Genomic DNA, 12778 nt, shown 5'->3' on the forward strand with positions numbered 1-12778 from the left:
CACCGAGTGAGTTTAGAGAGCCTGCAGATCATTACACACTGGAGAGACGCATCTAAGTCATTCTCTCTGCCTAGAAGGCAAACCCACTCCTAAACCTCACTCTAGCCTTGTTCTCTCTCTTTGCACTACAATTTTTTTTTTTTTTTTGGAGAGAGAATCTTATTCTATTGCCAGGGCTGGAGTGCAGTGGCATGATCTCTGCTCACTACAACCTTCACCTTGTGGGTTTAAGCAATTCTCCTGCCTCACCCTCTCAAGTAGCTGGGATTACAGGTGCTCATCACTACGCCCAGCTAGGTTTTGTGTTTTTTTTTTAGTAGAGATGGGGTTTCATTCGCCATGTTGGCCAGGCTGGTCTCGAACTCCTGACCTCAAGTGATCTGTCTCTGCCTCCCAAAGTGCTAGGATTACAAGCATAAGCCACTCCACCTGGCCCTCGCACTAGATTTTGACATAAGGAATTAACTTCTCATGAAGGTGTCACAGAAGCCCCTGGCAGCTCACTGCTCAGAATCTATCAGGGGCGTGCAGTCAGCAGGCAGCCTGCAGCTGCAGAAGCTTCAGGACACGCTATAGCATCCCAGCCAAGACCTGACTCCCTGGGCAGCCCCCACCTATGACTGAGCTTGGTGGATGCCTGGCTGTCCCTTTGCAATGCAGAACTCTGCAGACAACCACGGCCTTGAGCTCTTTCTGGGTTTGTCCAAGACTCAGGGGTGCACCACTGTCTGAAGCTCTCCCAGTCCTATCCTCCTTCCTTCCCTCTGTTTACAGGGGTCAGACCCATGCTGTTGTCAAAAGGCTCTTCCTGGCTGGGCGTGGTGGTTCATGCCAGTAATCCCAGCACTTTGGGGGGGCTGAGATTGAATGGATTACCTGAGGTCAGGAGTTCGAGACCAGCCTGGCCAACATGGCAAAACCCCGTTTCTACTAAAAATACAAAAAAATTAGCTGGGCATGGTGGCATGTTCTTGTAATCCCAGCTACTCTGAAGGCTGAGACAAGACCATTATTTGAACCCAGGAGGAGCAGGTTGCAGTGAGCCAAGATCATGCCACTGCACTCCAGCCTGGGTGACAGAGCAAGAATCTATCTCAAAAAAAGTCTTCCTCTCTTTCATATTTAATGGGTATCACCTCAGTATATTTTCTGCATTTCTAACTTCAACTTGGCAGTTACTTCCCAGGAGATGCAGACTGATAGGTATTTTACTCAACTGTTAACTCTTCAGTGTTGGCCTGATACACATAGAAAGTGTTATTGGCTGGGCGCAGTGGCTCATGCCTGTAATCCCAGCTCTTTGAGAGGCCGAGGTGGGTGGATCACAAGGTCAGGAGTTTGACCAGCCTGACCAACATGATGAAACCCTGTCTTTATTAAAAACATAAAAAATTAGCCAGGTGTGGTGCTGCGCACCTGTAATCCCAGCTACTCAGGAGGCTGAGGCAGGAGAATTACTTGAACCCGGGAGGCGGAGGTTGTAGTGAGCCGAGATTGCTCCACTACACTCCAGCCTGAAAGACAGAGCGAGACTCCATCTCAAAAAAAAAAAATTATAATAGGAATAAAGCACACAATAAATGTGCACTTGAATCATGCAGAAACCATCCCCGCCCCACCCCCATTCCCAGGCTGTGGAAACATTGCCTTCCACTAAGCAGGTCACTGGTGCCAAAAAGGTTGCAGACCACCGACTTACAGGATGCTTGGTCCCCATTGGTCTTTAAGGCAATGTCATTCTTCTCCTGGCGCCCCTTGGTTCCTGAAATTTCTTCCATCTTGTGGATTTCTGACAAGCAGAGTTTGGGGTTATAGTGGAAGAAGAGTTTCCCCTGAGTGATGGTGAGGTTGTGTTTGCTCCAGTCCCAGAGCTGCCTTAGGTTCTGATTGTCCAAGGCATAGAAGGAGTAGTTCCTGTGGAAATAACACACATCTGGTCATTCCACGGCTGGTCTTCTACAACTCCAAGAGGGTGTGGCTATGCCTGGAGTTGATGTTGTTTGGTGCTACACCCCTAATCCTACCCACTTGCTTGGCACATACTCAATACATATTTGTCGAATGGGGATAACAGGAAGTCGAGGAAGTTTTCATGGCCAGGAAGGAGGCTCCACTCAGTCATGAAGGGTGGTGGTGAGTCTGTGATGGACTGTGACACAGGTTTTACAGAAACCTATTTCTGCAAATAGGGGAAATATGGATGACACAGAGGCACCTAAGCTGAGCTCAGGGAAGAGCAAAGTAGCCTATTTTGGCCAGTAGGTGACAAGAAATAGCTGGAGTTGTAACGGACCAGACCTTCTAGTGTACTACATGCCAGAGCAGGACCAAGAACATGTGACCAATCCTCAATAAGCAGAAAGGAGCCATTGAAGGGTTTTGTTTTTTGTTTTCAGAGAGAATCTCACTCTGTCTCCCAGGCTAGAGTGCAGACAATATAGTCTAAACTCTATTGTTTAGACCACCTTCTCGAATCACTTACCAGCTCACATTGATTAGCATGTCCTTTTGTCCCTTTCCCCATTTGCTGTCCATTCTACAGATGTGAGGCTGGGGCTGAGGCAGCCATCTTGTGACCATGAAGAGCACAAAGATGGAAAGAACCTGGATTTTCCCCGGACCTCCTGCCTGTGAGTCAATCTTGATCTGCGTAAAGCATAGCTCATCTGAATTTCCGCTGTTTCAGACAAGCTGTGCTTCACACAGCTCCAGATTGACTCTAACTAAAACAGAGTTTCTAGGACCTCAAGGAGAAGTTGGAATGTATTGGAATATACTGAGATGGAGTCCATCCCAGAAATCAGGACGGACAATTGGGACTGGGACTAAAGCTCCATTTTATGCATGTTAAACTCTACTCACAATGTCGCCCAGATAGCCCAATGACCTACTTAGCAAAAATTCCAGCCTGCACCCTTGGAGGGTGGGCACCCCGGGGGCTGCTCCCACTTTTCTCAAGAATGACCATGAAACAGCTTTTACAAATTTTGGCTGGACGGGCCTTTAGCACATTCCAAGCTTTTTTCTGCTGAGGTTTTGCTGGATAGATTTCTGTTTGTTTTTTTTAAAAAAAATCTCTAAGTTTTTCTTTTCCCTTTTTTTTTTTTTTTTTTTTTGAGACAGAGTCTTACTCTGTCACCCAGGCTGGAGTGCAGTGGTGCGATCTCGGCTCACTGCAACTGCTGCTTCCCGGGTTCAAACGATTCTTCTGCCTCAGCCTCCCGAGTAGCTGGGATTACAGGCATTCACCACCATGCCCGGCTAATTTTTGTATTTTTAATAGGGACAGAGTTTCACCACGTTGGCCAGGCTGGTCTCGAACTCCTGGCCCCAAGTGATCTGCCCACATCAGCCTCCCAAAGTGCTGGGATTACAGGCATAAGCCACTGCGCCTGGCTGAAAGCATCCTTAAGTTTTTCTAATGCACAAACTTCCTAGTTAGCGCTCAGGCCATACACACAATAGGGCCCATGTACCCGGCTTCCAAGGTCTCTCCTCGAATCAGACGCAACTTCCGAAAGAAGGCAAGTGATACCAGCGCGTAGGATCGGCGGATTTTTAGATATCCTGAAATTTCTTCAATGAGGCCGAGGTTGGCTTCTAGCTCAACTGCCAGATTGTCTAAGGAAAGGAGAGAACATGCAGTGGGTTTCTACAGAAAATATTTCAATCTTTTCGTGATTCTCCATGGTGAGAAGATACCCCTCAGGCTGCAAACAACTGGACATACCCAGCTTAAAAGTCACCACGCTTAGAACACAATCTGAAGTCCTTACCATTCCTTAAGTGGGCGAAGCATACTTACCCCTCAGGATCTTTGCACTGGCTGTCTCTGTGGTTCAGAATATTACTCCACCATGTATCGGCTTGGCTTGTTCCATCATGATCTCAAACCCTCCTTCCCCACACCAGAGACTTCTCTAAAACAGCAACCCCAGGCTGGGCACAGTGACTCACACCTGTAATCCCAGCATCTTGGGAAGTCGCGGCAGGTGGATCACTTGAGGTCAGGAGTTCAAGACCAGACTGGCCAACATGGAGAAACCCTGTCTTGACTAATACTACAAAAACAAAAACTAAAGCAACCGCTGATATTCTGTATTTCAGAGGTTGACAAATGACAGCCCACTGGCTCAATTCCACCTTCGTCGTAAATAAAGTTTCACTGGAACAAAGCCACGCTCACTAGCTGACGTGGGTCTATGGCTGTTGCCATATTACAGCGGCATAGTGGAGTGGTTATGACAGAGACTGCCCGTTCTGCAGGGCTGCATATATTCACAAAATAGCCCTTTGTAGGGAATAGTTGCCCATTTCCATTCCACCTGTGACCCTGCTGCATTTCCCTTCACAGCAAGACCCTTACCTTCTCTTACGTTATCTGTGGTTTACTTAAGCGCAAAAATCTGCCAGGGCAAGGACTGCGCCTTGCTCACTGTCAGTATTCAATAAATGTTTGCTAGAGAAATAAACAAAGGAATGGCTTTTTTGCCTGAGACAGCTTATTATTGATTGATTGATTGATTGATTGATGACTGATTGTTGAGACGGAGTCTTGCTCTGTCACCCAGGCTGGAGGGCAGTGGTGTGATCTCGACTCACTGCAACCTCCGACTCCCAGGTTCAAGTAATTCTTCCGCCTCAGCCTCCTGAGTAGTTGGGACTACAGGCACGTGCCACCACGCCTGACTAATTTTTGTATTTTTAGTAGAGACAGGGTTTCACCATGTTGGCCAGGCTGCTCTCAAACTCCTGACCTCAAATGATCCACCCACCTCAGCCTCCCAAAGTGCTGGGATTATAGGCATGAGTCACCGAATCGGCTTTTTTTTTTTTTTTTTTGAGACAGAGTCTCATTCTGTCGTCCAGGCTGGAGTACAGTGGTGCGATCTCAGCTCACTGCAACCTCCACTTCCTGATTTCAAGTTATTCTCCTGCCTCAACCTCCTGCGTAATTGGGATTACAGGTGCTTGCCAGCACGCCGGGTCAATTTTTTGTATTTTTAGTAGAGATGGGGTTTCACCATATTGGCCAGGCTGGTCTCAAACTCCTAACCTCAAGTGACCCATCCACCCAGGCCTCCCAAAGTGCCAAAGGGATTAGAGGCATGAGCCACTGAGCCTGGCCCTGAGAGTTATTTCTGAAGACACAGTCTGCAAATGTGCAGCAGGGCATATTGCCCAATTGTAAAAAATGACAATTCCAAAGCCAGGTGGGCTATCTTGTGCCTATAATTCCTGCACCTTGAGAGGCTGAGGCATGAGGATTGCTTGAGCCCTGGAGTTTGAGACTAGCCTGGGCAACATAGTGAGACCCTGTTTCTGGAAAACAATTAAAAAAAAAAATTAACCAGGTGCAGTGAAACCTGCCTGTCCTCCCAGCTACTTGGGAGGCTGAGGTAGGAGGACTGCATGAGCCCAGGAGTTTGAGGCTGCAGTGAGCTAGGGTTGCCCCACTATACTCTAGCCTGGGCCACTGAGTGAGACCCTATCTCTAAAAATAAAAATAGATTTTAAAGCAGATTCCTGATGCCTCAATTCCTAATGTAGAACACGAGAATATCAAGGTGAGTGAGGCCATGACTGGACTGTTCATTTCAGGTTTTGAGGCAAACTCCCATTATGGTTCTATCCATGGGAAAGCCACGGAATGATCACCTAAAAGTGCTTTAGGAGCGTGCATCTGAGTCTGCGCTGCTTTTCCTCCCCGCTCACAGCTCACAGGGACGTGGAGCCCAGGAGGCTGCCCCCACATCCCCACAGAGAGACTCACTGCCTCCTCGGATGTTGATGATCAGACTCCCATTGATGATGGTGCATCCTCGGAGATCCTGGGCAGATGTCACTGAGTCGATGATTTTCTCGCGGTCTAGAAGGTGGCACACCTTGGGACAGGGACCCAGGCACGGGGTGCACATCAAGCTACAGATGGAGGAGAGAGAGAGAGAGAAAAAGAAAGAGAGAGAAGAATCAGGGTATTCAAGGTCCTTCAGACATTTCAGGCATCTTTCCACATATGGTATTTCTATTCTTTTCTTTTTTTTATCCCTGTTTTTCTCGAGATGGAGTCCTATTCTGTTGGGATCTCAGCTCACTGCAACCTCCGCCTCCTGGGTTCAAGCAATTCTAATAATAATAAAGATTGACAATAAATAGCAAGTGCTGCGGAGGCTGTGGAGCAATTAGAACTCTCACACATCGCTGGTGGAAATATAACAGGCTCCAACTGTTTCAACCACTTTGGAAAACAATCTAGCCTTTCCTTTTTTATTTTTTTTTTTAAGACAGAGAATTCACTTTGGGAAGCCGAGGAGGGTGGATCAGGAGGTCAAGAGATCGAGACCATCCTGGTCAACAAGGTGAAACCGCGTCTCTACTAAAAATACAAAAAATTAGCTGGGCATGGTGGCGTGTGCCTGTAGTCCCAGCTACTCAGGAGGCTGAGGCAGGAGAATTGCCTGAACCCAGGAGGCGGAGGTTGCGGTGAGCCGAGATCATGTCATTGCACTCCAGTCTGGGTAACAACAGCGAAACTCCATCTCAAAAAAAAGAAATGTCCAGGCATGGTGGTGTGCACCTGTGGTCCCAGCTACTTGAGAGATTGAGGGGCAGGATTATTTGAGCCTGCGAGTGTGAGGCTGAAGTGAGCCATAATTGTGCCATTGCACTCAATCTTGGGTGATAGATTGAGACCCTGTATCAAAAAAAAAAAACTGTTAAGACGATATTCCATTTTATTAAATATGTCTTAAAGGGTCAAAAAAAAAAAGAGTATTGCTCTGTCACTCAGGCTGGAGTGCAGTGGCACAATCTCAGCTCACTGAAACCTCCACCTCCCAGGTTCAAGCAATTCTCCCGCCTCATCCTCCCAAGTAGCTGGGATTACAAGTGTGCAGTAGCACACCCAGCTAATTTTTGTATTTTCAGTAGAGACAGGTTTTCACCATGTTGGTCAGGCTGGTCTTGAACTTCTGACCTCAGGTGATCCACCTGCCCTGGCCTCCCAAAGTGCTGGGATTACAGGCGTGAGCCACCGTGGCTGGCCCAATGGTCACTTGTTATTAGTGGCATCACTGTTGCCGCTGCTGTTGTTCTTACACCCCTGTGTGTTCAACTCTTTAGAATGATTTTTGTGGCTGTAGTAACATAAAGAATGTATCTGGTCTTCATCCCAGTTCTTGGCATAGAGCCTCAGAAATCCTTGGAATTTTCTGAGTCATAGGAATGCTTTTGTTAGGATTGTTAAGAATGTTGGGGTGACTTGTGGTGGGGGGGGCCTAGATAACATTAGGGTGGGGATTGGTCACCAGAAAGACCAATTGTGTGATTGAAGGGTTAGGGCTTTTAGTCATCTGACTTCCAGGGAGGGGAGGGGGCTGGAAATGGCAGTGTTCAACCACATGGCCAACGATTTCAATCAATTACACCTAAGGAACGAGACTCCAATAAAAACTCTGAACACTGGGATGGGTACAGTGGCTCACATCTGTAACCCAGCACTTTGGGAGGCTGAGGCAGTCAGGAGTTCAAGACCAGCCTGGCCAACGTGGTGAAACCCTGTCTCTACTAAAAATACAAAAATTAGCTGTGCACGCCTGGAGTCTCAGCTACTCGGGAGGCACCACACCTGGCCAGGTTTATTTTCGTTCTGTGAGTCGTTCCAGCAAATTATCAAACCTAGAATTTGTTGTAATCCTCCAATATAGAGTCAGTTGGTCAGAAGTGTGGGTAGCTGAGGGATCTCCAGGATTCTGCCAGTGTCTGAAGTAAGGGAAATCTCATGAAGGGCTGAGCCTTTTTTTCTTTTTTTGGAGACACAGTCTCACCCTGTTGCCCAGGCTGGAGTGCAGTGGCACAATCTCTGCTCACTACAACCTTCGCCTCCTGGGTTCAAGTGATTCTCCTGCCTCAACCTCCTGAGTAGCTGGGATTACAGGTGCCCACAACCACACCTGGTTAATTTTTTATATCTTTAGTAGAGACGGGGTTTCACCATATTGGCCAGGTGGATCTTGAACTCCTGACCTCGTGATCCGCCCACCTTGGCTTACCAAACTGCTGGGATTACAGGCATAAGCCACCATGCCCGGCCCAGGGCTGAGCCTTAAACTTGTGGAGTCTGATGCTAACTTTTGAGGAGGATGGTGTCAGAAGGGTGATGCAGTACACCCAGGTAGTGGCGGAACAGCTGAGGCAAAACAAAATAGTGACCAAATGTTTGACTTCTTTTATTGGTTCTATTCTTATGATGTGGCAGGTGATGCTCTGAGCCTGGTCTTGGCAAACAGTGGCCTAGGAGCCAAAGCCAGTTGGCCACCTGTTTTTGCAAATAATCTCCTACTGGAATATGGCCACACTTAATGGTTAGTATACGGTTTCACCCTGCTTTCATGCTGCAAAGGCAGAGGTGAGTAGCTCCAACAGAGACCATATGGCTCTAAGAGCTGAAAATATTTACTGTCTGGCCCTTGGCCAAGCTCTGTTCCCAGCTGCAGGTATACATGAGTGAACAAAGCAGATAATATGCTTTCCTTGTGGGAGATTATAAATGACCATGAGTTCTTTTTTTTTTTGAGACGGTGTCTTGCTCTGTCTCCCAGGCTGGAGTGCAGTGGCGTGATCTCAGCTCACTGCAACCTCTGCCTCCCTGGTTCAAGCAATTCTCCTGTCTCAGCCTCCCAAGTAGCTGGAACTAACTACTGGCACGCACCAGCATGCCTGGCAATTTTTTGTGGTTTTAGAAGAGACAGGGTTTCACCATACTGGTCAGGCTGGTATTGAACTCCTGACTTTAGGTGATCCACCCATCTTGGCTGCTCAAAGTACTGGGATTACAGGTGTGAGCCACCGCACGTGGCCCAGATGGCCACTTTTAATCAGGGTCACTAGAATGGAATCAGGAGCAAAGGGATTGTTCAAGGGGACTGGATCAGACATGATGGACAGATGGAATTGTAGAAAAATCTAAGACCTCAGCTTAATAGGAAGAAGTGAGGGAGGCCAAGAAGAGTCAAGGATTTTAGGTAATTCTCCCCTTCCCAATGGATGCCCCATACCCTTTGAAAATTTATTCATCACAAATATCTGGTCCCCCTCATCTCAGGAAGCAGTACTGTGCTCTTACATCCTAGCAGGTACTTGGGATGACAGTAGATGGTGAGACCTTTGTTTGTTTTGAGATGGAGTTTCACTCCTTTCACCCACACTGGAGTGTAATGGTGTGACAGCTCACTGCAACTTCTTCCTCTTGGGTTCAAGCAATTCTCGTGCCTCTGCCTCCTGAGTCGCTGGGATTACAGGCAGTCACTACCAATTCCAGCTGTTTTTATTTTTGCATTTTTAAAAATTATTTTTAGTAGAGAGAGGATTTCACCATGGTGGCCAGGCTAATCTCAAACTCCTGACCTCAGGTGATCCGCCCACTTTGGCCTCCCAAAGTGCTGGGATTACAGGTGTGAGCCACTGTGCCCGGCCAAGACCTTTCGACAAATCCACATGAGTTCCCAGAACTCTGCTCTGAAAACATCAAGAACTCTTTCCCAGATACGGCACCAGAATAGAAGAAAACATCTGGCCCTATTTGATATCAAACCACATTAGAAAATGCTACAATACTATAAAGACTTTCATAAAATAAAAATGAAAGCTTCAGGCTGGGTGCGCTTGGTCACGCCAGTGATCTCAGCACTTTGGGAGGCGAAGGTGGATGGCTCACTTGAGGTCAGGAGTTTGAGACCATTCTGTCCAACATGGTGAAACCCCATCTCTACTAAAAATACAAAAAAAAAAAAAAAGGAAAAAGAAAAAGAAAAAAGAATTAGCCAGGAATGGTGGTGGAGCTAATCCTAGCTCCTTGGGAGGCTGAGGTAGGAGAATTGTTTGAACCTGGGAGGCTGAGATTACAGTGAGCCAAGATTGCGCCATTGTACTCTAGCCTGGACAACAAGAATGAAACTTAAAGAAACAAAACAAAAGTCTTAAAGAAACAAAAACAAAACAGCTGGGCATGGTGGCGGGCGCCTGTAATCCCAGCTACTCGAGAGGCTGAGTCAGGAGAATTGCTGGAACCTGGGAGGTAGAGGTTGCAGTGAGCAGAGATCACACCACTGCACTCCAGCCTGGGTGACAAAGTGAGGCTCTGTCTCTGAAAATAAATAAATAAATAAAAGCTTCAGAAATAGAAATAATAATTTTTTTAAACCTACAAAAGAAAACACTGTGACAATGAACCATTCTCTCCATTCAGGAATGGGCCCAGATGCCAAGATATGCTGTCAATTTCCGGGGGTTTTTGTTTTAGCACTACTGCACCATCAGTGAGAAAATCAAAGGAGGTTGCTATATTTCTCAGGCTGTAGTTACGGTGAGGGAAAAACACCTTTTTTTTAAAATTATTTTTATTTTTTGAGACAGAGTTTCACTCTTGTTACCCAGGCTGGAGTGCAATGGCGCGATCTCGGCTCACCGCAACCTCCACCTCCTGGGTTCAGGCAATTCTCCTGCCTCAGCCTCCCGAGTAGCTGGGATTACAGGCACGCGCCACCATGCCCAGCTAATTTTTGTATTTTTAGTAGAGACGGGGTTTCACCATGTTGACCAGGATGGTCTCGATCTCTTGACCTCGTGATCCACCCGCCTCGGCCTCCCAAAGTGCTGGGATTACAGGCGTGAGCCACCGCGCCCGGCCTCCCAAAGTGCTGGGATGACAGGAAAAACACCTTTTACATAAGGCCAATGTCTTAAACATCTTGCCAGGGGTTATTAACCCATGTTTTAAAAATTTTTCAAATGTGATTTTAAAAACAAAGAAAGAGGCCAGGCATGGTGGCTTCCGCCTGTAATCCCAGCATTTTGGGAGGCTGAGGTGGGCGGATCACAAGGTCAGGAGTTCAAGACCAGCCTGACCAACATGGTGAAAGTTCATCTTTACTAAAAATACAAAAATTAGCCGGGCATGGTGGCGGGCACCTGTAATCCCAGCTACTCAGGAGGCTGAGGCAGGAGAATCACTTAAACTGTGGAGGTGGAGGTTGCAGTGAGCTGAGATCACACTGCTGCACACCAGCCTGGGTGACAGAGCAAGACTCCATCTCAAAAAAAGAAAGAAAGAAATGAATTAAAAGGAATATAGCCATTTTCCCAATCTTGGGAATACACTGGCCAAAAAAAAAAAACCAAAAAAAGCAAAAATGTTCTCTCTGGTATGCAAAAGGTGATTTATAGACACTTTTGGTCAATAAAGCCAAAAGATTTTTGTTGGTAGGATTTGTATGAAAAATGAGCAAAACAAAACATATTGTACTTGCAGTTTTCGCAAACATTAGAAGAAAGAGTCATAAGAACCGAAATGAAAACTTGTTTTCCTTCCCACCCTCTCCACCCAGGGAAATAAAACTTCCCACCACAACACTCTCACTTGGCCAATTTTCAAGTCTGAAGAGGAAGATATTTTACGTAAGCAGGTCAGCTCAAGGCCTTTTGGTGTGTGTCTGTTTCTGATTTGTTTTTGTGTTATTTTGTGGTGTGTGTTTGTGTGTGTGTGTGTGTGTGTGTTTAAAACAAAACAAAAAGCCTCAATATGAAAACCAGGAAACAGATTTTTGAAACTCAGTTATGGCCCCAAAATAGCTCATGGAAGAAGCTAACAGCACGAACAGAAAGTCTACGATATGCGTAGAAAATCTGACTCACTGCCGAAGAGAGAAAATCCTGCTATTTCTCACCCAAAAGGCAGGAAATGGTTTGATTATACTGCCCTTCAGAGAACAGCAAAGCCTGACAATTATGCAGAAGTGAGTCTCTTCCTCCTGGAGACGGCATGTTCTGGGTTAATCTTGGCACACTACCAGGCTACAGGTCAGGGAAGACACGAAAGACCTTGGCAATATCCTTGATGTAACAATGATGAAGCGACCTCAGTGAGGACAGGCCATGTGGAGGACTTTAGGGAAAACCAAGGACTCTGACCTTATGCTTTTTTCTTGTTCTGAAGCTAAGCACAGAAAGCTTAGAACTGGGATGCACAATGCCAGGCTGGGTGCGGTGGCTCACACCCGTAATCCTAGCATTCTGGGAGGCCGAGGCCTGCAGATCACCTGAGGTCAGGAGTTTGAGACCAGCCTAGCCAACATGGCAAAACCCTGTCTCTATTAAAAATACCAAAAATTAGCCAGGCCTGATGGCAAGCACCTGTAGTCCCAGCTGCTTGGGAGGCTGAGGCAGGAAAATCACTTGATCCAGGAGGCAGAGGTTGCAGTGAGCCAGGATCATGCCACTGCACTTCAGCTTGGGCAAGAGAGCAAGATTTCATCTCCAAAAAAAAAAAAAAAAAAAAAAAGAATGGTATGTACAATGCCAGAATATATACTATCTGGCCCTTTAGAGAAAAAGGTAGTCAATTCCTGCTCCCAAGCCCAGGACCAAAACAGAGGGCAAAAGTAACATCTGAAAGTGGAGGCCTCACTCACAGCCAATGAATCCTGGGTTTGCACGCAGTCTTTTTGTTTTTGTTTTTGTTTTGAGACACAGTTTCACTCTTGTTGCCCAGGCTGGAGTGCAATGGTGTGATCTCAGCTCATAGCAACCTCCACCTCCCGAGTTCAAGCAATTCTCCTGCCTCAGCCTCCCGAGTAGCTGGGATTACAGGCATGTGCCGCCACACCTGGTTAATTTTTAATTTTTTTAGTAGAGATGGGGTTTCCCCATGTTGGTCAGGCTGGTCTCGAACTCCTGACCTCAGTTGATCCACCCACCTTGGTCTCCCAAAGTGCTGGGATTA

General features: G+C 46.8%; 1 protein-coding gene across 14 annotated transcripts in view; it reads right to left on the bottom strand.

Annotated features, from left to right (window-relative positions):
• Positions 1 to 12778, bottom strand: part of INSR (insulin receptor) — a 160557-nt gene that overhangs the window by 48734 nt on the left and 99045 nt on the right. For all 14 annotated transcript variants that reach the window (XM_035286301.3, XM_035286299.3, XM_035286302.3 and 11 more), the window contains 3 exons: positions 5774 to 5922; positions 3477 to 3621; positions 1700 to 1914 (listed from right to left, as the gene is read on the bottom strand). In XM_035286301.3, coding sequence (XP_035142192.2) covers positions 1700 to 1914; positions 3477 to 3621; positions 5774 to 5922 — 509 coding nt within the window. The remainder of the gene's footprint in view (positions 1 to 1699; positions 1915 to 3476; positions 3622 to 5773; positions 5923 to 12778) is intronic.

Source organism: Callithrix jacchus, chromosome 22, assembly GCF_049354715.1.
Source record: "Callithrix jacchus isolate 240 chromosome 22, calJac240_pri, whole genome shotgun sequence".
In the NCBI taxonomy this organism is placed as follows: domain Eukaryota; kingdom Metazoa; phylum Chordata; class Mammalia; order Primates; family Cebidae; genus Callithrix; species Callithrix jacchus.